Raw genomic sequence first — 23317 nt, 5'->3', positions numbered from 1 at the left:
TTTTGGGTGAATCACATGCATCCAAGATATCAAATAAATAGGAGGGTGGCTAGTGAAGGATACGAACGAGATTTGATATGTAATTTGTATACATCTAAATTCACTTAGATATAGTGTATATATGTATCTATAACAAATTACACTTAATTTTGATATCGTGTATCTCGAGATACATGTATTTGAATGTATTCGGGCAATCCAAATTTTGGTAATATTTATGATGTTGCAAATTATAATGTATTTAAAGTAATTTGTCTCTAAACTAGTATGATTTATATACGTGTTTCATTCAAGTTTAATCCAACTTATTGAATTGAACTTTGAAAATAATATATATATATTGTCTATTTTTAATTACGGATTCTCAAATTATCAAAATTAAACTTTAGAAATATAGAATGTCATCTCAACAAATTTTACATTTTTGTGTTGGCTCGAGAAATTAATAAATTTAAAGACTTAACTTAATTAAAATTCAACAAATATTTATATTTTATTTATGATTAAGATTTAAATAGTTACAAATTTTATATATCTAATTTATCGATTTCAATTTAATTATTTTTGCAATTATTTTTTTAGTAAAATCATAACTAAAATAAATAGTAACAATTTTCAAAAATTTAAAATCAAATCAAAACAAAATTTATTTAATTCAAATTATAATTTAATTTAATTTTTTAACCATAATTATAAACCGCCCTAATCTTGATAAACATAGGACAATTCTGCCAACTGCTAAAAAAAAACAAAAAAGGAAACAGAACGAAAAATAACAAAAACCAGTACACCTTTACACTTCAATTCAAAAATCCAATAATAATAATAATAACAATAATAATAATAACAATAAAATAATAAAAATAATTCACCAAAATAAAATTTAAATCATCATTATGCTTTCACCGTTACACCCTTTTTCATATTAAATTATTTGAATCACGAAATCAATTTATAGATTCAGAAAATATATATAATTTTCTCATAAATCACTTATAAAATTTCATAATAATATACTCTTACTCTTGGAAATAAACAGCAAACATCATCAATTTCACTTATTAAATTACATTTTAAGATAATATGATTATACAAGTAGTATAACCCAAACTTGTGATTATACAGTGATAGAAATGTTCCACTTGTAACTAAGGAATAATCGTATATAATAGCAAACTAATAATCTAAAATAAATAGAATAGCTACTGTTTGATTTAATTGTACTTTATAACAAACGTTTGTGCCACTCTCCTTAAACTCTCGCTTGCCACTCTCCCTCTACTCGTCTCTCTCGCTTTATACAACAGAGGTGTATAAATTATATATACGCATGCAAAAACATATATATTCGTACTATACACTTAATTATACAATTTACAAACATTTTAGTTCGATTCAATTGTATACAAAATACAAATTTTATACAGATATTGCAGCGAGAAAGGCCAGAGAATTATACAATTGCAGTGAAATACAATTTTATCTCGCTTTATACAACAGAAGTGTATAAATTGTGTTTCTGTTTTTGTATAAAGCGAGAGAAAAACATATATATTCTTCTTTTACACTTACAATTATACAATATACATTTTACTTCGATTCAATTGTATGCAAATCAAATTTTATACGGGTATTGCAGCGAAATAGACCAGCGAATTATACAATTGATGTGAAATAGGCCAGCGAATTTATACAATTGCAGCGAAATAGACCAGCGAATTATACAATTTAGGCCAGCGAATCATACAGTTGTATATGTATTGCGAATTCTAAAGTTATATGTTTGCTATAGAGCGCAATTATACAAACTTTGTCATAATATATAAATATAATTTTTTTATTTGATTTACGTGAAAATTGTCCTATAATTAAAGGTCTCAATCTCTAATTAAAATTTGAATATGAATTTCGAATATGAAATAAAATAAATAAATATAAGTTCAAATTATTGACCCCATTATAATCATATATCAATGTCACCCAGAAAATTTTTCCAAAAATCATTCAATTTCCTTTTCCAACAAAAATGTCTAAAATTTCTACCCTCAATTTTTCTCAATTTCTACTCAAAACCTTCTTCTTCTCCATATCCATTTTCTCACTGGTCAACGCTCGTTCTATAAAGTCAACGCATCATCACAGTATAGAGCTCGATGAATCTCTTACATATGTATGGCCGTTGCCGGCACAATTCACTTCCGGTAACGATACGCTCACTGTTGATCCTAATTTGACACTTGATTTTACCGGAAATGGTGGTGGTAGTGGTGGATCAGTTGTTGTTGAACAAGCGTTTGAGAGATATAAGAAGATTATTTTTAAGCATGGTGCTAAGTTAGCTAAATCTGGTGAATATTTTGATGTCAATAGGGTTACCGTCATTGTTCATTCTGATAATGATGAGGTAATTTTTTATGCTTTATCTTAATGTTCGGATTCATATTGTGTTGAATTGTGTATAATTTATAGTCTAAAGATATGATTTTTATGGACTGAAGTTGGTTAGTAGTGTTACTTAGATTACCAATTACTTGTAATTACTTTTAGCATGGTGGAGGCTAGTTGATACCTCCCACTAGTAAATACTGCGGATTACTCTGTCCGTCAAGGTTGGACAAATGGGAAGAAATCATCTAGTGTTTTTGACTTGTACGTCAGACCTTGTATATGTCAACCTTGTTCACTATGGCTTGGGAAAATGTGAAATAATTAAATATGTAGTGTTTTTGCTACGTATTGTGTTGAATTGCGTGATCTATTCTCAAATGATATGAATTTTTTAATGGATTGAAGTTATATAAATTGAAACCAAATTAGAACTGTGTGTCCGGACAGCTCACTCGCACCTTGACTAGTGTTTTTGCTTCTGTTGGGATTTGAACCTGAGACTTCATGGTATGGGGTAAGTCTTTCCACCAAGACTTCGACATATGGGAAGAAGCCAGTAGTGTTTTTGCTACATATTGAGTTGAATTGTGTGAACTGTCTTCTCCAAAGATAGGATTTTTTTAATCAGATATAAGTTATACAAGCGGACAGTGTAGAGATTTTTAAGCTGAGATAACAGATTAGTTGTTTTTAGAGTATTACCAATTAGTTCTTTATTATAGAGATTTACATGTACTTACTTTATAAAGAACTGATTGTGGAAATATTTTTATACTATGAGTGCATAGAACTTATATGTCTTTTTTTTCCTATTTATGTTTTGGGACATGACATTTCATATGGCCTAATACCTGAATTCTGGACCTTTGATCTCATATCGTGTTGGGTTGTGTGAATGACAAACGTTTTTGCTGATAGAGAGAAGACATATTTATTTATATATTTGCAACAACTTGAACCAATCGATGCTTAATGTGGAGGAGAGATTAGGAACGATTTTTATTGGTTTGTTGAATCGTTTTTTTGTCTCAGTTGCAACTTGGCATTGATGAGAGCTACTCGTTATTGGTGACGAAGAGCAATGAACGTTCAATTATCGGGGGAGTCTCGATTGAGGTAAAGTTATCAACATTGATGTGGTGGAACTTTTATTTATTTCTTGTTCGAAGTAATTTGAGTTATAAGTTCTATTTGTGCTGAAAATTCTTTTCCTGCCCACAAGCTCTCAATTGGAGGAGCTATGTTTTGTAGCATACAGTAGGATGATGTTGATGAATGTGATATAAAACTTAACCAAATAGGAAGTAGAACTAGATCAAAATTTCCATGGTAGTTAAAGAATGTGTCTAATGCTTAGGATGTAGAGAATGATTCGCCCCGTCTACTTAACATAAGTTGATCTCTGACATATCTGAAGAATCAGAAGAGCTAACAGGATATTTGTAGGTAGACATTTAAGGAGTTGGAAGAATGTAGAGAATGGTTTCCAATAAAGAAGCAGAACATTTAGTAGTATTAGTGTTTTCATCCTTAGTGAAATGTTAAACACAATGCTTTACCTAGGAATTTCTAGTATTCTTTTGCTTTCCTATCCATGTACTTTTCTGATGTAGCATTGCTTCCCTTTTTCTTACATGTGGAGAATTTTTTCCTTAACTCTTGCTTTAGCTCCTGATAGTATATAACCTTTGCCTATCTAGTCTTACTTTATCATAATTAACTTCCACAATCTGCACTGTTAACCCACTCATCAAGAAAAAAGAATGCAACAGAAAAGTCTTGTTCTGTGATTTCTTCCCCTGCCTTTGACCGTTATGTGATGATGGTGCTAGATTGTGCATTCTTTGATTGGAGTGACTATAACTAGAAGTACATGAATAATTTTTTCCTCAACACTGTAGGCAAATTCTGTTTATGGTGCACTAAGAGGGCTTGAGGTACGTATGTTAAATGAATATGGTTTATCATAGTGGACAGGGATTTTTGCCACTTTGGTTTATAGTGGAATTAGGGATTTATGACTGTTAATTTCATATCCTCACTGATAACAAAATGTTTACTCAAACCCTTTTATACAGACATTGAGTCAGTTATGCAAGTTTGATTACGGGGTTAAAACAGTGCAAATTCGTAAGGCTCCATGGTTTATTCAAGACAAGCCCAGATTTGCATATCGCGGTCTTCTGTTAGGTAAGATCCAGTCTTTTGCAGCTAATTCTTGGGATTTAGTTGTTGTACAGGATTCCTGTGCACTCTTGTTGACTTGGTGGTCACTTAATATATAATTCATCATACTTCTGAGAATGAGTCAAAACATCTGGATGTTGCCTTTTGCAGAGCACTAACTGATCTACTGGTTGTATTGTGGAATTATTCTGCAGATACATCAAGACACTATTTGCCGATTGAAATTATCAAGCAAATTATTGAATCTATGTCCTATGCTAAACTTGTAAGTTGTTGAATCCTATTTTACTGATCCAGTTTTTGAAATGAGCAATTGCTTATTTCTGATATTGATGATTGGAATCAGTAGAATGTTCTCCATTGGCACATCATAGATGAAGAGTCATTTCCTCTAGAAGTGCCTTCTTACCCAAACTTGTGGAAAGGGGCATATACAAAGTGGGAACGCTACACTCTCGAGGATGCCATTGAAATTGTTGAGTAAGAATTTTCTCCCCCAACTCAGATAATTTGAAGTCTTTTTGGTATGTAGGATTTTCCCCCCTACCTTTTTCAAAAACCTTGAGCGCAGAAACTAAGTGATTTTTCCTTTTATTGCCTATGAGTGATAAATAAAGTCCCCAAGGTAATCAAATGCTTTGAGCTTTTGTTCCATATTTCTTAGGAAGAAAGTAAAAATGAAAGGGCCGTGGCTGGAGGTGCTACAATCTTCATATCAAGTGGATACTAAAAAACCATATGTAGTATTATTCTAAACAATTGGTTGTATGGTTTTAGAGGGGCCAACACTAGTGAATTACTTATATTACACTGGATCAATATTCTAGTTTTACGTGCAAATCTGGCCACACCAAATAATGGGTTCCATTATAATACTTACACTTGATAAAAAGTGTATTATGAGATTTCATTTAACACGTTAGCCGGATCATTTTATACCATCTAGAGAATTGGTCAAAGGCTCAAAGCTATCAATCAATTGGGGAACTTTCAAAGAGAGTCTTCTTCTAGTGTTTCATTGAACAATTTCTATGAACTTAAAGTTACAATCTTATCCTTTCATTGTCTTTGATTATTTAATTTCAATATCTGTGCTTCCATTCAATTAATTGTTCTGGATATTGTTAAAGTTCCCGAACTAAATGATACAAAGAACTATAATATTCTTTTACATTATCATCTGTTTCAGTTGTTTGTTCTGTTTTTGGCTTCTCGTTAGATGTTCCTATATTATATTATTAGTTGATGCTGACAGAGTTATCCTTGTTTCTTCTCTTCATGATGTCACATCAATTGAAGCTTTGCAAAGATGAGAGGTAAATGACATCTTTGAAGTCTATGCAAATGTTTCATTACCTCATCTAATGTTTTCTGGTTGTTGATTAACGAAATGCATATATACTTCTCTTGGTAAGTAAAAAAAAGAATGTTTAGTCCTTTTCTAATTTAAAAAGTGTTACTTACACAGGTATCAATGTTATGGCAGAAGTTGATGTTCCCGGCCATGCAGAATCATGGTAAGTGTTTAAATTGGTCTATTCCTCGTACAGTCGTACTATATTGAGTCTATCAGAAATTTATGGATCTTTGGATTTTGAATTACTGGTAGTTTGCCTTCATTGCTCTTCACTTTTATCTGTCTAAATCTCCTGCAGGTCTTAAATTAATCCCGTTAGTGTGGTACTTTTTTCGGTATAGATATCAATGCTTAGTTAAAAAGCACAAAAAACTTTGAGAGCTGTACTTTTGAGGTGATAATTGGAAAAGTTTTTCTTGTGTATTGAATTCTTTAGTTTTTGAGATTGGTCTTATTTGGTCACCATTCCAATCATCAAATTGGGTTTCTCAAATAAAGGAAAAGTCGTGCTTATTTTAAGTAAAACAGAAAGAAATATGAAGCGTATGATATTTGCACGGCGAAAGTAATTGTACTTCTAATCAGAATAGTGATACCAGGGAAACACTTTAGTCTAATTCGTTTGTATCTCGGACCTCCCTCCTAACTAATTAGCGTATAACCATTGAACAAACTTGGTTAACAAACATAGTTTATTTGGGGGTGGTAATAATGTTCCGGATGAACTTTCTCTTATTAGTTCTCCTTGACATTTCTGGTGTGGTTACAATATTTTGGATGGAAAGATGCTTAAAAAAGAGAGAATGTTACAAGGAACATGAATATTTTCTTATTCATTGTAGGTCATCACTCCCTTTAGTTGTGTTATAAATTTATATTGTGTCTCAGTTTAGTTTTATTAGAACATGAATATTTTCTTATTCATTGTAGGTCATCACTCCCTTTAGTTGTGTTATAAATTTATGTTGCATCTCAGTTTGGTTTTATTTACTCTACAGGGGTGCAGGGTACCCTGATCTTTGGCCTTCTCCATCTTGTAAAGAGCCCTTAGATGTTTCAAAAAACTATACTTTTGATGTGATATCAGGCATTTTGGCTGGTTAGTTTCGAAGGGTCCCCTTTAAGAATTCTACCATTTTTTCTGGATTTGTATAATTACATTTAACTTTCTTTGTGTAGCTAATAGGATATATTTTCATACTTCGATTTATCATTATCTTTTATTTAAAGATTGGAGCCTAGTTTTTAGTAAGATAATCTTATCTTTTAGTTAGAGTTTCAAGAGTTCTTACTTTGAGTTCACTGTTCTATAAATCGTGCCTTCGTACTTTGTCTAAGACAATTGAAAGACACCATTAATTGATTTGATCATCAGTTTAACTTCTATACACTAACTATATAGAAAAATTATGTCACCTAAAGTTTGCTACAAGCAACTGTAGTTAAGTTTTCTTTAAAAAATGAGATCAGTAACCTAGAAGCTGAGACAGGTAATGTTCTAAAACATGTTTAATTACCTTATAGCGTAAAAATTCTGTAAGTGTATGTAATTTCAAGCTATATCCCTATAATTCTATCTTGCACCGTGTCTTCCCCTTTCTTCCCCCATCTTCAACCCTCTTATCTTTTGTTTCACTCTTTTTTCTCCTCTCTCTGTCTGTTTCTTGTCCTTCTCTCTTTCTCATTTCTTGCCTTTCTCCCTTCTTTGTTTCTCGTATGACATGTCTCTCTCTCTCTCTCTGTATGTGCTTTGCATCCTTGCATATGTAATTCTGATAATGACCATGCCTCCCGTTTACTGATATGATCCTCTGGTCATAGTTAGTATTGCATTATCCTCTCAAAAAAGACCATTGAACTCAAGTTGCCGCACGTGAAGACATAATTATTTCTCTTTCTTGTCACCATGGATGTTAAATTTCCATTCTTATTTTTTTGCAGATATGAGGAAGATTTTTCCATTTGAGCTCTTCCACTTAGGCGGTGACGAGGTCAACACAAGTTAGTACTATTTTTCTATTTTTTGCAGAAAATTCCCTACATTTTGTTGCATTTCTAATTTTAGCTAATCATTTGACCAAGAGAATAGAAAACAATTGTGCTATGTCCACCAATGTCAAGTTAAGATAACTTGTTGCTTCAGAATCACAACTGTAAATATTTTAAGGAATCATTGGCTCTAGAAGTATACTGATTCAAGATACCAAAAGCCCAGGCAAAACCAATAGCTAAAGGGCAAAGTGTCTTAGAATTGAAATATTTTGTATTTTAGTTCCCACATCTTTGATTATGCAGTTTTTTTATTTTAAAGTAAGGGTTAACTTACTATCTTCATTAGTTCTTCTATTGGATAAATCAATTGCAGAACAGATGAATTATTTATAACAGTTCACTGTTTTTTCTATTTAGTTTTTTTATTTGTTAAGAAGCAAAAGAAGAAGAAAAGTCCTATATAATAGAATCCAGATATAGAAAATATACTGTACGTACTGGCAGCCTATCCTTCATTTTATAGTCCCAGTAATTTCAGTGCTGTATCATGTTATAAGTCGTGTTTACGGAGTTCAATTTCGTGGTATCCATCCATATGACTGATAACCAAGTATCTTTTTCTTCCGTTATAGTACTGCAAATATTTCTTTTACCTTCTTCTCGGATTCTATCGAACAGTTGATTGTGATATGCTCTTATGTTGGTTGTTAAAAAAGATATTTCTCTTTTGACCATTTCTCCTTTGATGTCACTTTTTGTCATTTTCTCTTTTTCAACCAGAACTCTCATTATATGCATATCTTTCTGACCATGCATGCACTTACACGTCAAAAGAAAATGATCGTTGTTGGATCTTTTTAGTGGTTGAGTGTTACAAACCACTGCCCACTGTCCATAGCTCCCCACCTCCCCCGGAAAAATATGGGAGGAACAATCGAAAATAAGTACTGAATACTGTTCATTTTTGCAGCTTGTTGGACAACTACACCACACGTGAAACAATGGTAACCTCCCTCTTCTCATGTCCTTTATGTTTTTGAAGTTCCATATATATGTTGAAATTGCTCTAACTTGTTTGTCAAACCAAAAAAAAGGCTCAGTTAGTATTTCACTCATGGAAATACATTGCACTATGCCTATAAGAACAGTGGCATCTATATATTGACTTATATCAGTGATGATGAAAATCACGAGTCATTATAGGGGATCCTATTACCAATATGGATCTTATGTTTCACACATTTATGTTACATGAACCAATTCGCTATTCAGTTAGTGCAGGATATACTTTGCGTTGAGAATATGTCCCAGGGAGTACTAGAAGTGCTACCATCTGTTTTTTTTTCTTGATATCAATAAAGAACTGTGGACGAAGTAACCATTCATTCTGTATGTAGGCTATATATTTATGTCATTATGTGTTTTAGATTTAGATGGATTGTAACCTTTATTTTTTGCTGATAACATGCCCTGATTCATCCGTTTAATTATGTCTCCTATCTTTACTTTTTCAATGCAGTGCTGTTCATCAACTCATTCTGTTTGCAGGCTTCAAGATCATAAGATGACTGCAAAGGATGCATATCAGTATTTTGTACTCAAAGCTCAAGAAATAGCTATATCACACAACTGGACACCTGTTAACTGGTAAATTTTCTTAGAAATCGCAAACTAAGTGCCCTGTAGTACTTGTAAGTTTGTGCTTTTCTTCCTTTTAATCAGTTAAAATAGGGAACAGTGAAGATTAACAAAATATAGATAATATATTAAACAGATTCAAATCAGAATGAAGATTTTGTTGGACTGTGGTTCCAATGAACTTGCGGGTCAAGGTGTTTTCTTTGCTACTTTTCTATTTTATCTGTGACTTGGCAAAGGTATTAAAGAATGTGTTGCAAAAAAGTTAATTGGAGTACGATGTGTCTCTTGCTGTCTTATAATGCATAAAATAAAATTTTGTTTTCTGGAAAAGATACACCAGTAGTTCGTTTAATCCAAAAGCAAGCATGAGCAGTTATTTATGGTTGAAATGTAGTGATTCGTTTTTTTCTAATGTATGACATGGTATATGGATTTTATATTTGTAGGGAAGAAACCTTCAATAATTTTCCATCTAAACTTAACCCACGAACGGTAGTGCATAACTGGTGAGGATCAATCTGACTGGATTTATCTGCTCACTAATATGATGGGTTTTTCCGTTTTGAAGTATGCAACCATCTGAATATCTTATTGATATAGGTTAGTTGGTGATGTTTGTGCAAAGGCAGTTGCAAGTGGTTTTAGATGCATTTATAGCAATCAGGGTTATTGGTATCTCGATCACTTAGATGTCCCGTGGGAGGAGGTCTATTATGCAGAACCACTGGAAGGAATAAAGAGTATCTCTGAGCAAAAACTTATACTTGGAGGTGAAGTATGCATGTGGGGAGAAACCGCAGATGCCTCAGATGTTCAACAAACCATATGGCCACGGGCTGCAGCTGCAGCAGGTATTCTCTTGGATATGCTGAATAGTACGACACTTTATAGCAGTTCAATGAACCTTCTTTTCAAAAAATATTTCAATACAATGTTTGGTTAAGCATTAGAATGATTTGTTGGCTAGTTTTTTTTCAACTTTGACTAGTTTTTTAAGTGAATTTTACTCACTCACAACTTCAAACTCTTTTCCAAGTGAAATGCATGTCCAAACACAACCTCAACTTCCAAATACTAGATCTCAACTTCAACTTTAAATACTGCTCCATCTGTTCCAATTTATTTGTCTTACTTTTCCTTTTCAATCCGTTTCAAAAAAAGAATGTCTTTTTTCCTTTTTGACAACTCTTTAACATCAACTTTCCAACATGACTTCTACTTATCTTTTGTTTAAGAGCACAAGATTCAAAAGTTCTCTTTACTCTCTGTGCCAAGTCAAAACCATACAATTAGACTGAAACAGAAGGAGTACTTTTTTTGATCTAAATATCATTCAATTTATATCCAAACGCTTACCTTTTTTTACCTTCCGTAGGAGCTCCAACCATTTTATCCATATGTCGAACTCACAACCTTAGGGTTGGAAGTGAGGGGTGTTTACCATCCGAGCAACTCCCTCCGTTTGACTACTTATTTTTCATTCTGGTATTGACATCTTTGTTTTACTAGACTGGCGATGAAACAAAACTCAACCACTGCTTTCTACTAGATCTTCCACTCAGTCTTTTGCTGTCATATATTAGGTTCTCTTTCTCTAGAAGAAATTTCAAGCTTGCTACTAATACTGCCTTCATGTTTACTTTACAGAGCGGTTGTGGAGCGACAAGGAGACCACATCATCAAAAAATACTACGTCAACTACATTACAGAGGCTGGAGTACTTCCGATGCCTCTTGACAAGGCGTGGTGTTCCAGCAGCTCCAGTTACCAATTTTTATGCTCGACGTCCTCCACTGGGGCCAGGGTCATGTTATGAACAATAACTTGTATAGCATCATCAAGTTAAATCCGTGTGCTATAACTGGTAAGTTTGCGAAGCTCATGACCTAGTAAATCTTGTCAGCTTGACGCTGCTGTATAGTCTCATGCCCTTAGAAACGATTCTACGTTGAGATTGTCTGTTGTTTTACTCGCTCATTTTCGAGATCTTCACTGTACCATGATTGTGTTTTCTTAATGTGAATAAGAGAAAACTGTATGATCTTGCAAGACTCCATACTTAAAACTTTGGATTTGGCAAATATTTTGCCTCATGTATTACATTCAAACTTGTTATCTCATATTCTTATTTCATTTTCATGTGATAAGCTAAAAGACTATTGGAATATAAAGTTCATGTGAATTCGTCTTCGTACTTTTTCATTTTACTGGACTCGTGAAAAGATTTGAGTTTCAAAATTCAGTAAGATTTGCGATATGAAAAGAATTGATTCTAGAATTGATAATGATAGTGACTTTATGAGGTATCGTTTGGTATGCGGGATAAAAGAAAGACTTAAGAATTTGACTTTGACTTAAACTTTCCTATTTAATTCAATTAGTATAACATTAGTGGAGTTAAATCTAGAAAAGAATCTTGGTTTAGAGATTAATAATTAATATTATTAAATTAGTAGGTCATTGAATAAGACATTTGAATAGAATATTCCAATTCCCCTTGTGACTTAAATCAAACACTAATTAGTATTCTAATATTTACTTTAAACAAATGAATATAAAACATGTGTATCATGTATATTATATATAATCTCTTAATTCTCACATTAATATGGTGAAATTATATAATTTGTTGTAAAAAAATTTATTGAGATAAATGCACCATATGACTACATCTAGGTATATACTAATGTGGATAAGTAAAAAAAAATATACGATTAATATAATAAACAAATAAAAATAAACAGAGAAATAAATACGAATAAGATTTTGATCACTAATCTCAAATAGAATAAATTCCTAAGCCAAATTAACATATATTTAACATCAATAAGCATAAAGTTTTATTCTTTATATAATTATATATTTTGTCTTTTTTATCAAATATTTTTTGTCATAATTGTCTGCTTGAAATTATTTTGGAATGGTATCATTGAAACACCTTTTAAAACCCAAAAAACTACTCAATATTTACAAAAATTCCACATACACTATTGTTTACATTTATATAATCAAAAAATCATTTTATAACGATGTTATGAATAATTATTTTAATTGTTATAGCGAGATATTATTATAGAGAACAAATCACGTGATACAATATGAAAGTCGATTCTAATATAAAATATTATTATAGAATATGACTATTATAAAAAGAATCTGATGATAATCAAATATACGACTTTTTCGACTTTTTCAAATTTTCTTAAATAAGCCAATTTAAAGGGTCTTTCCTTTCCACTCAATTTATTATTGAGTGAAAAAGGAAGCACTACTTGATTGTGAAGTTTAAAATATGACTCACATTTGCATTATTATTGCAAAAAAAAAAGAAGAGAGATTCTACATGATATTCACATTTATTCTTGCACTATTTTTATTAACTATAAAATTATGGCATTGATATTAATTTATGCACCCCTTATAATTTTATAAAATATTTTTATTTTATCGCTAATAATACGTATCAGATAATTTTGTCCATCTAAAAAAGTGCAATGATATTTGCTAGTGTTACAAAATATTTGGCTTCCCTTATTTTTGAGAAAAAAAAAGGTGGCGGGAATAATTTGTATGGTATATTTATTCGTATTTGATATTTACATTCAATGTATCCATATACTCAATGTGAAATGATATTTATCACGGTCTGATGAATAGTATTGTTCAATAAACAATTTTTATAACGAAATAATGACATATCCCATTCGATATATGCCAATCTCAAAAAATTTATCGTGTGATTTTAATTTGATCCGGTGTATATAAGATATATTTTTTGCATATACATCTTTTAGCATTTAACTAACCACAATTAAGCGATATGTATTTTTTCATTTGTTGATTTTAATATTGATTATATAGTTAGGTGTAAATACTCGATATGAATAAATATTTACTTATTTACACATAAATTAAACAAAATAAATTTAACATACTAGCAATTCGATATCCAGTAAAAATAAATATTTTACCTTAAATAATTCGATATGCCAATATTTAAATGGAAATAAAAAATGTTTTACTATTTTTACATGGATTCTTCATATTTTAAAACATACAATAATCACACTATTAAATGCAAAAATAAATTGCGTGCAATATGTAACAGAGAATTCATATCATATAATTAACGTGAGCCCTTTAAATTCAATGATATTTAATAAACAAGGTATTGAATGTGACATTTTGAGCTATCAATACGGGTTAACCCACTTCGTCCGGGTTAACTCATATAGGTTTCGATATTTTACGGGTCAGGCCGGGTTAGCTCAATTTTTATATGGACAAGAAAACGGCCGGCCCAACCCACAAATACGTGGTTTACAGGCTTGTCGGGTCAGCCCACTTATTTAAAAAATTATATTATTTTTAGAATTATTAAATTAAATTATGAATTAAAAATTAAAAATATTATCATAAATATCGATAAAAAAGTATTACGTGATTTTAGTGTTATTATTTTTTTTATCAAATCCAAAAATAAAATTATCATTATAATATTTATTTAGTTTTTTTCAAGTAAAAGTATAAATATCTAAATAAAAATATTAACCTAATTGTTTTGAGTTTGAATTCTATTTAATTTTAAATTTTAATATTATATTATATTTTTAGTTAGTTTTTTTTGCCCACGGGCCGACCCTACCGACATTTCTCTAGCCCCACAAATCAGCAGACTTATTCAGATCGTGCTAAAAAATCCTTTTCTCAAATGGACTTCAAAAATCGTAGCTCAGCCCTATTAAACCCCGAGTTAAGCCAGGCCGGCCCAGCCCATATTGACGACTCTAGTGACATTGAAAGATTGACCTTCTATTTTCGATAATTCATAATTTAAATTTTATGAATTTATACTACGTTTTCAAATTTATATTTTATAGTAATAATTGAGTTTATGGTAAGAATATATAGTATTAAAATAAGATTTTCTGACATAAAATTTAAATCAATCAAACTTTAAAATTATTTAATATATCAAATGAGAAATTCAAAAATTAAAATTCGATAATAAAATGAGGCAGAACACATTACAAGTAAATTATAGTGAAATATAAAAAAACTTTGAAATAGTTAACTTTCACATGAACTTTGGTAGGGTGGGTCGGATCGAATTTATACTTAAAAAAGCTAAAAAAATAATTGTACTAAAAAAAAAACTATTTACAAGCGTCTACTCTTTTACAATCTCGGATCAAATCAAGATAAATATATTGATTGAGTTTAATTTGAATACATACTTTACTTAATCGATTAAATTTGTGTAGTTTCACCTTTTAAAAAGTATGGTTTGCATTTTTAAAATTCAATAATAATACATATATGATAAATCGTTAAGTCACGTAACTATTTTAAATTACAAAAAAAAACATATTGCTTAATCGTTAGTTTAAGGCGTATTCTTGTGTTAAAAAAATGTGATAATAATATTTTAGAGTAAAAGGTAAAATACAAAATATATACGAGCTATTTTTCATATGTTAAATATTTTTGACACTATATTGAATATAAAAGTAATAATTTTACTTTTGTTACTTTTTTCATTTCATTTTAATTATAACTTTAGCCTTTTTTTTCACGTCTATTAAGAAAATATAATAAATATAATTTCATGTCTATTAAGAAAATATAATAAATATAATAAGCAATTTTCTAAGTTATTTTATTTATTAGGTTTTTTTTTAAAAATGTATTGAGCAGATTAAAGGATACGACTTTAGTATTAAGGATACAATTGAAAATAATTTTCAACTTTAATAGTGTTTTTTTTAATAACAATTATAATAAGAATTTTTTTTGGGCTAAAGTGATATTAAAACAAGATAAACGAAAAAGAGTAAAAAGAATTATTATTAAATTATGTGAAATTGAATTAACATGCCTCAATTAATAGTTTGATCTAAAAAATCGCTATGACTAATAGTTTGGTTAAAAAATATCCTTACCATTATCAATGGTCAATTTTTTTAATTTTATTTTAATATTTTATTCTATTGAAAAAATTAATGTTTTTTTTTCTAAATCACTTTAGCTATTATAATGTTTTTTATATAAAAAAAAATTTTCCTGAAAAAAATAAACCAAATAAGAAGACATTTTAACTCATTAAGTAACTAGACACATGGGCCCATGCGCTAGCACGGGCCCAATATTTATTATTTTTTGTTTCATTTTATGTGATACAGATAAAATTTAGAGAGTTAATTAAATTATAATATGATTTTAAATATTTTAAGTTGTTAATTGTTGTAATTTGTAATATCTTATGTAATTTTAAATAATACATGTTAATTTCGTTGTCTCAATATATATGACACAAGTAGAATTTCAAGAGTCAATATGTTGTTAATTATCGCGTTGAACCACACATGTGAAGCAGACATATTGGTTGTTTCTTGTGTTGTTAAGATGGAACAACTAAAATATGAATAAGAAATATATTTACGTATACGAAATGTCAGAAGTCTCAAATCAATAAATAAGCTGAAATTAATCAAAGACCTCAATATGTAGAGGTCTTTGATTATCGAAATAATACTACTTCCGTCCACTATTAATTGTCATGCATTCCATTTTTAAAGTCAAATCATAAAAATTTTGACTAACATTTTACAATATATTTTTTTCGTTATACTGATATGCAAAAAATTGCAATATAATTTTTGAGTATCTAAATTTTTTGTTTTAATATCAAATTAATGTAATTTACATGACAAATAAAAATGGACGGAAAAAATAATTGATTTACGAAAAAAAAGCTGAAATTAAAAGAGAAATAAAAAGCGATGTTGGCAAAATTTGAATCCCAGACCTTGGGGTTAAAATGTCAAGCCTAATCGAGTAGGCCAAACAGATAGTTATGTGAATAAACACACAGCTGAAGCAGACATGTTAACGTGTGACAAAAACATACATTTTCGAGCCAAATTATTAATTTAGAATATTTTTATTTAAAATTCACATAGTTTAAAAATATTTTAAACCTTATTCACAAAATAAATATATTTAGATGCTTTTATACTCCAATTAAATATTCATATTTATGTGTTTCAAAATATTGAATTCCACTAATTAAGTTTGTAATTCATCAACATAAGATTGTAGTGTGATTGATTAGTGTTTTTTTCGACCTAAATTAAAAATCTAATATTGAAAGTGTTGGCCCAAAACAAGTCCTATATGTATGAATTTAAATTAACCGAGCTTAAATAAAATATCAAATATCATAGAAAAAAATAATTTTTTTTTGTAACGGAAGAACCAGGTCAAGAAAATAATATATATAAACATATATGATAAAGTGTAAAAAGGACTATTTCATTTACTGCTCCAGTCTTTATTTTGACTCGAATTACGTTATACTAGTGGCAGAGTCAAGAATGAATTCAAAACTACATTGACTAATTAACTCAGTTGAAACTCCGCGTAATTAATTTCTCCTTTCTTCGAGACCCATATTTGACAATTTGATTTGTTTCTTGTTCTGTTCAACATTTGTGATTAATGAAACGTAAATCAGGCAATTTCTATTTATGAAAAGGTCATTCGAATAAATGACGGACATATCTAATAAAAATATAATGGACAATTCAATTACTGCTCTGTTCTTAACTCAGCTCCTACACCGCTATATAAATGGTAGAGTCGAGAGAAAACTCTCATATTCAAAACATAACTGTCTATAAATTTGAATCAAAATTTCCCGAGGTAAATTTCATTTCTTATAGAAGCATACTAGCAATTTGATAATTTTTGAAGAATTACGATTCATTAGTCTACACAAATTTTAAACAAAGATATATTTTTCAATTAACCTGATTTTTAACTATTACTTTGCCATTTTACTTCCCTATTTCCTTTTTGTTTATAATAGATACTTGTATAAACATTTTAAACTCAATGTTCTTCGAATATTTCAAATTTAGTTAAGTTACTCTGTTTTTACGAGTGAATCACTTCGTCAGTATTACTGAGTTTACCTCTCTATATGCTGATCAACTCAACATCAAAAATTTATTTTTTATACAGAAAAACTGATACGTAGTTTATATAAGAAAGAAAACAATAAACAATTAAAAACATAAAAGGCGCGAAAATGTAATTTTTGTGTTTAGTCTGTTTTTAACGGTTAAATTCGAAGTTTTTTTTTTTTGATTTCTCACTTGATGTATCTTATTCCCTCAATAATGTTATACTATTCTGAATTCACACGATGTAATTTCTTATTAAAAGAGACTCATTAATAAGGTTGATTATTTATACATAAAGTTTGAACTCGAAAACTCGAGCAAAGGAGGAACAGTCATATCCACCGCAGGTAAACGAGATAAATAAAGAAAAAAAATTAAAAAAAGAAAAGAAAAGGGACGCTATATTGTTTTTTTTTTTTTTTCTCTTTCTATCATTTCATTGTTTTTTGCTACAGTCTTTTACACCTCTCATCGTTCTTGTTTATACTCTTCACACACACTTCCTTGGCAAAAATCTGTTCTTGTGAGTCTCTTTATCAATGATGGCAACTTTTATTTATGTTCAGTAAGTTATAAATCCAAGATTTTCCCTTTTTTCTGTTTTTCAATACATAGCATAAATTGGGTGTTTTTAATTTTATTTTTTTTACTGTATGGATTCACTTAGAGACTGTACACTTACTTTTAACACTTGGGGTTTTTGAATCCTTTAAAGATATGGTGTTTTCTTGAATTTTTGTGTTTTTTTGAGTGTGGGTTTTTTAGATCTTGGTTAGTTACTGTTGTTTATGTGTTATGCTGCTAGGTTCTGAATCTCAGATTTGTGAAAGATTTGTTTTTTATGGGGGGGTTTTGATTGTGTAGTTATGTTGGAGTGAAGGGGGTTTAAATAGAGCAAAATGGGTATATAAGGGTGAATATATCTGACCTGACTAGTTTTGTTGTTGAAGTGTAGTTGATTGTTTGGTTGAATTTTTGGTAATTGGCTGTGTGGAGTCTTGAGCTGAAGGTTTATTGGAATTTGGAAATGACCTCTTTATCTTTGGGGTAGGGGTAAGGTGACACTTCACCCTCCTAAGAACTAGTTGATTGTTTGGTTGATATTCAGTAATTGGTTGTGTGGAGTTTTGAGCTGAGGGTCTATCAGAAATGACCTCTTTATCATTGGGGGTAGAGTTAATGTTGCGTATACTCTACCCTCCCAAGACTCGACTTTGGGGTTGGGACGTTGTTGCGTATGTAGTTGTTGGTTGTGTGGAGTATTTTGACTTTGTTTGACTTGTTTTTTTTATGTTTTTTGTTCAACACTTTTGCAGGTGAAATTTGTGGAGCTGTAGTATTGTTTAGTTCGGTTTACTTGGGGTGGTGCTGATTTGGTGGTTTTTCGGGTTAGTTTTACTGGATGTAATTTTCAAAACCAGAATTTTGAAAGTTCTTAGGGAATTTTGTATCTGAAGTTTCACTGTGGCAGTTAGAGTTTGTCCCTAGTTTTGATTGTCGGAATGCCGGGAAAGGAAGATGCTTCAGCTGGTGGAGCTGATGGTTCTCAGGAACAATGTCAACTTGCAAATGGTCGGAGAATGTACTGGAGGTCAGCATCTTGGTCGTCTTCGAGGACTTCTCTGCCTCCGCTTAACCCAGATACGGAAAAAGATGGCTTGGACCCAAATGGAAGTAATAGTTCTCACGGTCGGAGGCCTTTAACTCCTAGGTCGCAACATAGTTTCAAGGCTAGGTCGTGTCTGCCACCATTGCAGCCATTAGCAATTGCTCGTAGAAGTTTAGATGAGTGGCCGAGAGCAGGATCTGATGATATTGGAGAGTGGCCGCTTCCTGCCACCCCCAGTGGGAGGGATTCACACAGCAACAGTGAGAGGCTTAAACTGGATTTGTCAAACATACATAAAAATCCAGAGGCTAATGGTGGGCTTGTGAGAAGGGAAAAAATTGCTTTCTTCGATAAGGAGTGTTCAAAGGTGGCCGAACACATATATCTTGGTGGGGATGCAGTGGCAAGAGATAAGGATATACTAAAACAAAATGGGATTACCCATGTTCTTAACTGTGTGGGGTTTGTATGCCCAGAGTATTTCAAGTCTGATTTCGTATACCGGACTTTGTGGTTGCAGGATAGCCCATCAGAAGATATTACTAGTATTCTCTATGATGTTTTTGACTACTTTGAAGATGTCAGGGAGCAACATGGGAAGGTTTTTGTTCATTGCTGCCAAGGGGTCTCTCGGTCAACCTCGTTGGTTATTGCTTATCGTATGTGGAGAGAAGGACAAAGTTTTGATGATGCCTTTGAGTATGTAAAGGCAGCAAGGGGTATTGCGGATCCAAATATGGGTTTTGCTTGTCAGTTATTACAATGCCAAAAAAGGGTTCATGCTTCTCCTTTGAGCCCAAGTTCATTATTAAGGATGTACAGAGTTGCACCTCATTCACCATACGATCCTTTGCATCTCGTCCCAAAAATGTTAAATGATCCCTCACCGGCAGCATTAGATTCTAGAGGTGCATTTATTATACACATACCTTCATCGGTATATGTATGGATTGGTAAGAAATGTGAAGCAATCATGGAAAGAGATGCCAGTGGGGCTGTTTGCCAGATTGTTCGTTATGAGAAAGTGCAGGGCCCTATCATAACAGTCCTTGAAGGTGAGGAACCTCTGTACTTCTGGGATGCTTTCTCCAATTTCCTGCCATTGATGGACAAATTAAAGAATGGACGGGATGTTGTTGAGTCATCAAGTAAGATTTGTCCAGGGGAAAGAAAGGTGGATAATTATGATGTTGACTTTGAGATTTTCCAAAAAGCTACTTCAGGTGGCTTTGTTCCTCCTTTTGCGTCGTGTGAGACTGAACATGAAACCCACCTTCCAGTTAGAGAAAGTTCTTGGAGCATGCTAAGGCGAAAATTTGTATCGGGGAATAATATGAGGGATTTTGTCTTTTCAACGAAGTCAGGTATCTCTAGAGTCTTTCCTGATTCTATGTTTGTAAAGAGAGACAATTGTGGAACTAACCAACTAGATTCTTCTTCTATGTTGTCTTCATCGTCTTTGTGTTCACCATCACCAACTGCAATATCCTTATCTTCAACATCTTCTTCATCATCAGCCTCATCACCTCCTTATCTCTCTCCAGACTCCATCTCGTCTGATTCAAGCATCAATTCAAAATGTCTTTCTGATTCTCCAGTTGTGTCACCTTCAGTTATCTCTTGTGCAGATTTAACTTCTTCAACACCGTCTGACTCCAGTGTATCTGTTCTCCCTTCCAAGATTTCTCCACAGTCCATATCTAAAACTTCAAAATATATTGATGTCAACTTCACTTCCCAGACTTCTTCACAAACAGCTCCTCCGTTGTCTAAAAAGTTTCCCCTCTCCATTGCGGAGCGGAGAGGTAGTTTATCGAAGGGTCTCAAGCTTCCATCGCTGACTGATGATTTTGACAGTAAATCAGGTCATTTGAAGAGTGTTGCCAATGACCAAGGTGATGTTGGCATATCAGAAGCGACAAATGAGTCTTTTAATGAAGCAGGGACTGCAGCTGAGATTTTACATTCCCCACAAGAGATAATTGAGTGTAAAATGGATGAATTGCATAGTTCTTTAGATATTTTAGGCATTGGTATTCCTTCTGATAAAGAATCTGCTGTTTTTAGTGGCTTTCGTGAGTTATGGGAGAAAATACCATGCAATGAAAGGAGCACGGCTGTGTTAAATGGTGTTGTGGATACTGGTGGGGCATCTTGTAACCTAGTGGAACATGTTGTATATCGTTGGCCCAGCTTGGAGAAACTCGCTATTTGTAGCATTGATGATTTGGATTCTAAAAATGCATATATTTTCATTATTCCAACTTCAGGTTCTGGAAAAGATGCAGGTAGAGCTGTGTATGTTTGGGTAGGAAGGTCTTTTATTTGTGAGATTAGCAAGGTCCGGAAGGTAAGCTGCAAAGGGCTTGGTGGTGATCCAGGGGAGATTGACTGGAAACAGGCTGCTTCAGATGTTCTTCATCGAATGGTTCTGCCAAATGACACCAACATTGAGGTATATCACTATTTCATACTCTTGTACTATTGTTGCATGCTTTTCTTGATCCAAGTTTTGGAGCCGCTCATATATGATTTTTTTTAGCTGCTCATAGTATTTGATAGATGGGGTCTTCTATGTTTCAGCTGTAACATTCACAAAACAAAATGAAAAAATGAAATTAGTATGTGGCTAGAATCAGGAAATGCTCTTCATACTTTGCCTTTGACCTTCTCTTATTTTTTAGTTAATTTAGCAAGTTATATTTTCTTGAGAGTTGAAACTGCATTATTTATGCGTGGAAAAACAAAGATGCTAATATAACATGTCTATACAATTCGTTCTTCTATTTAATTAATTAAGATCAGTATCAGTTAATAGCTTCCCCGAATTGTTGGTGGCATAAGCACTCACAAAGTTGCAGGATGATGTGTATTTTTCTTGGATTTTCCCAAGTGGTGTTCTACCCCTTCCCTTCTGTTCTGTTCTGTTTTCTTTCATTTGGTCTCGGGTGGATGGGTTATTATCTAGATTTGTGTTATACTGTTTGATGTGTTTTTATCTCAATGCTTATTCTCTCTATACATGCGATTGATAGGTTGTGAAAGAAGATGAAGAACCTGCTGAGCTCCTAGCATTTTTGAGTTCCCCGGTTAAGCTAACATGTTCAAGGGCACATCAGGCGTTCCAGTAGATCACCTCCTCTTTCGTACATTTTCAGCTTCCATAATTTTACTGGCTTTTGAGTGAAGTCCACCTGACCATAATGTGTAGGTATGTATCCGAAATACTACTACAAATATATAGTACCTGCAATATGTTTGGGAAAAAATTCTTCATGGTTGTCATTTAAAACGAATATTCTATACTCAAGGGTGTTGCCTAGTGGTTAATCAAGTGAGTTGTCTCAGATTCAAATTCCCCCGGAGGCAAAATCATTAGGTGAATCTATTCTAAAAAAAAAAGAAAAAGAATTCTTTAGATTTGGACTGTGATGTTATCTATCGATCATTCAGTGTTGGAGTTTGGTTGCATTTCTTGGGTCTGAGGAGTTGAAAACAGTATATGTTTTAATATGTAAACTATAGTCTTTACACGTTTCTTTGTATTATCTCAGTCTTGGGCGTGGGTGCCTACATTGGTTGAGAGAACTAGCTATTGTTGTCTCCGTTATATGGTCTTGAGCGCTCCTCAACTTTGTGGTTGAGCAAGGTTCAAGATCGTCTGTTTACTTTACCGTCACCTTAACTGACGAGTTATTTTGTGTTTCTCTTCTGCAGGAGGAGGCTGCTTTTAGAAGTTGTCAGAGGTGGTTCACCTGAATGTACATGTAGTTGCTGCAACACCCGATGACCGTTTAGAGGCAATTGGCCGACTTATCATTGTACATTGGCCATGACTTAGAAATTAGATATTTCAAAGCCAGTTTAGGCATCAAAATAGTTCTTGATCTATAGTTGTTTTTAATCCTTTCATTATGTACAATGCCTTTGTGCCAATGATTATCAAAACTGCTGTTGCCTTTTGGTTCCAAACCATTTTTAGCCTTTCTTTTGACATAGCCGGCGTCTTCCCTACTGTTTTTTCCTTTTCAATCTGATGTTGATATGTTTTACTTGAGCCGAGTTTCCATCGGAAACAACCTCTCTACCTTCACAAGGTAGTGGTACACTACCTTTTTAGACCTCACCTTGTGGGATTACGTTGGATTTGTTATTGTTCTATATTGATGCAATAGG

The 23317-nt window shown here is 32.1% G+C and overlaps 2 protein-coding genes across 5 annotated transcripts; both read left to right on the top strand.

Annotated features, from left to right (window-relative positions):
- Positions 1 to 1897: 1897 nt before the first annotated feature.
- On the top strand, positions 1898 to 11685 carry LOC100529104 (beta-hexosaminidase 2). 3 transcript variants are annotated; one of them, NM_001247684.2, is made up of 15 exons: positions 1994 to 2404; positions 3421 to 3504; positions 4290 to 4325; positions 4467 to 4578; positions 4770 to 4840; positions 4925 to 5055; positions 5875 to 5891; positions 6044 to 6092; positions 6931 to 7031; positions 7874 to 7933; positions 8895 to 8928; positions 9473 to 9571; positions 10012 to 10071; positions 10166 to 10416; positions 11213 to 11388. In NM_001247684.2, the coding sequence occupies exons 1-15, from the start codon at positions 2027 to 2029 to the stop codon at positions 11386 to 11388; spliced, it is 1659 nt and encodes a 552-aa protein (NP_001234613.2). In that variant the 5' UTR covers positions 1994 to 2026. The 3 variants fall into 3 exon arrangements, with proteins under 3 accessions (XP_025886697.1, XP_010321284.1, NP_001234613.2); XM_026030912.2 differs by lacking the exon at positions 10012 to 10071 and having other exon boundaries at positions 1898 to 2404; positions 11213 to 11685; XM_010322982.4 differs by lacking the exon at positions 4290 to 4325 and having other exon boundaries at positions 1969 to 2404; positions 11213 to 11685.
- A 6227-nt stretch (positions 11686 to 17912) lies between these two features.
- Positions 17913 to 23113, top strand: LOC101258561 (protein-tyrosine-phosphatase MKP1). Of its 2 annotated transcripts, none has more exons than XM_004239725.5 (4): positions 17913 to 18097; positions 18849 to 21596; positions 22177 to 22352; positions 22859 to 23113. In XM_004239725.5, the coding sequence occupies exons 2-3, from the start codon at positions 19035 to 19037 to the stop codon at positions 22270 to 22272; spliced, it is 2658 nt and encodes an 885-aa protein (XP_004239773.1). In that variant the 5' UTR covers positions 17913 to 18097; positions 18849 to 19034; the 3' UTR covers positions 22273 to 22352; positions 22859 to 23113. The 2 variants fall into 2 exon arrangements, with proteins under 2 accessions (XP_004239773.1, XP_010321373.1); XM_010323071.4 differs by having other exon boundaries at positions 17916 to 18055.
- Positions 23114 to 23317: the final 204 nt, after the last annotated feature.

This window comes from Solanum lycopersicum, chromosome 5, assembly GCF_036512215.1.
Source record: "Solanum lycopersicum chromosome 5, SLM_r2.1".
NCBI classification, from domain to species: domain Eukaryota; kingdom Viridiplantae; phylum Streptophyta; class Magnoliopsida; order Solanales; family Solanaceae; genus Solanum; species Solanum lycopersicum.
The sequence above is the reverse complement of the archived record's forward strand: the minus strand, read 5'-3'. Positions and strand labels throughout refer to the sequence as shown.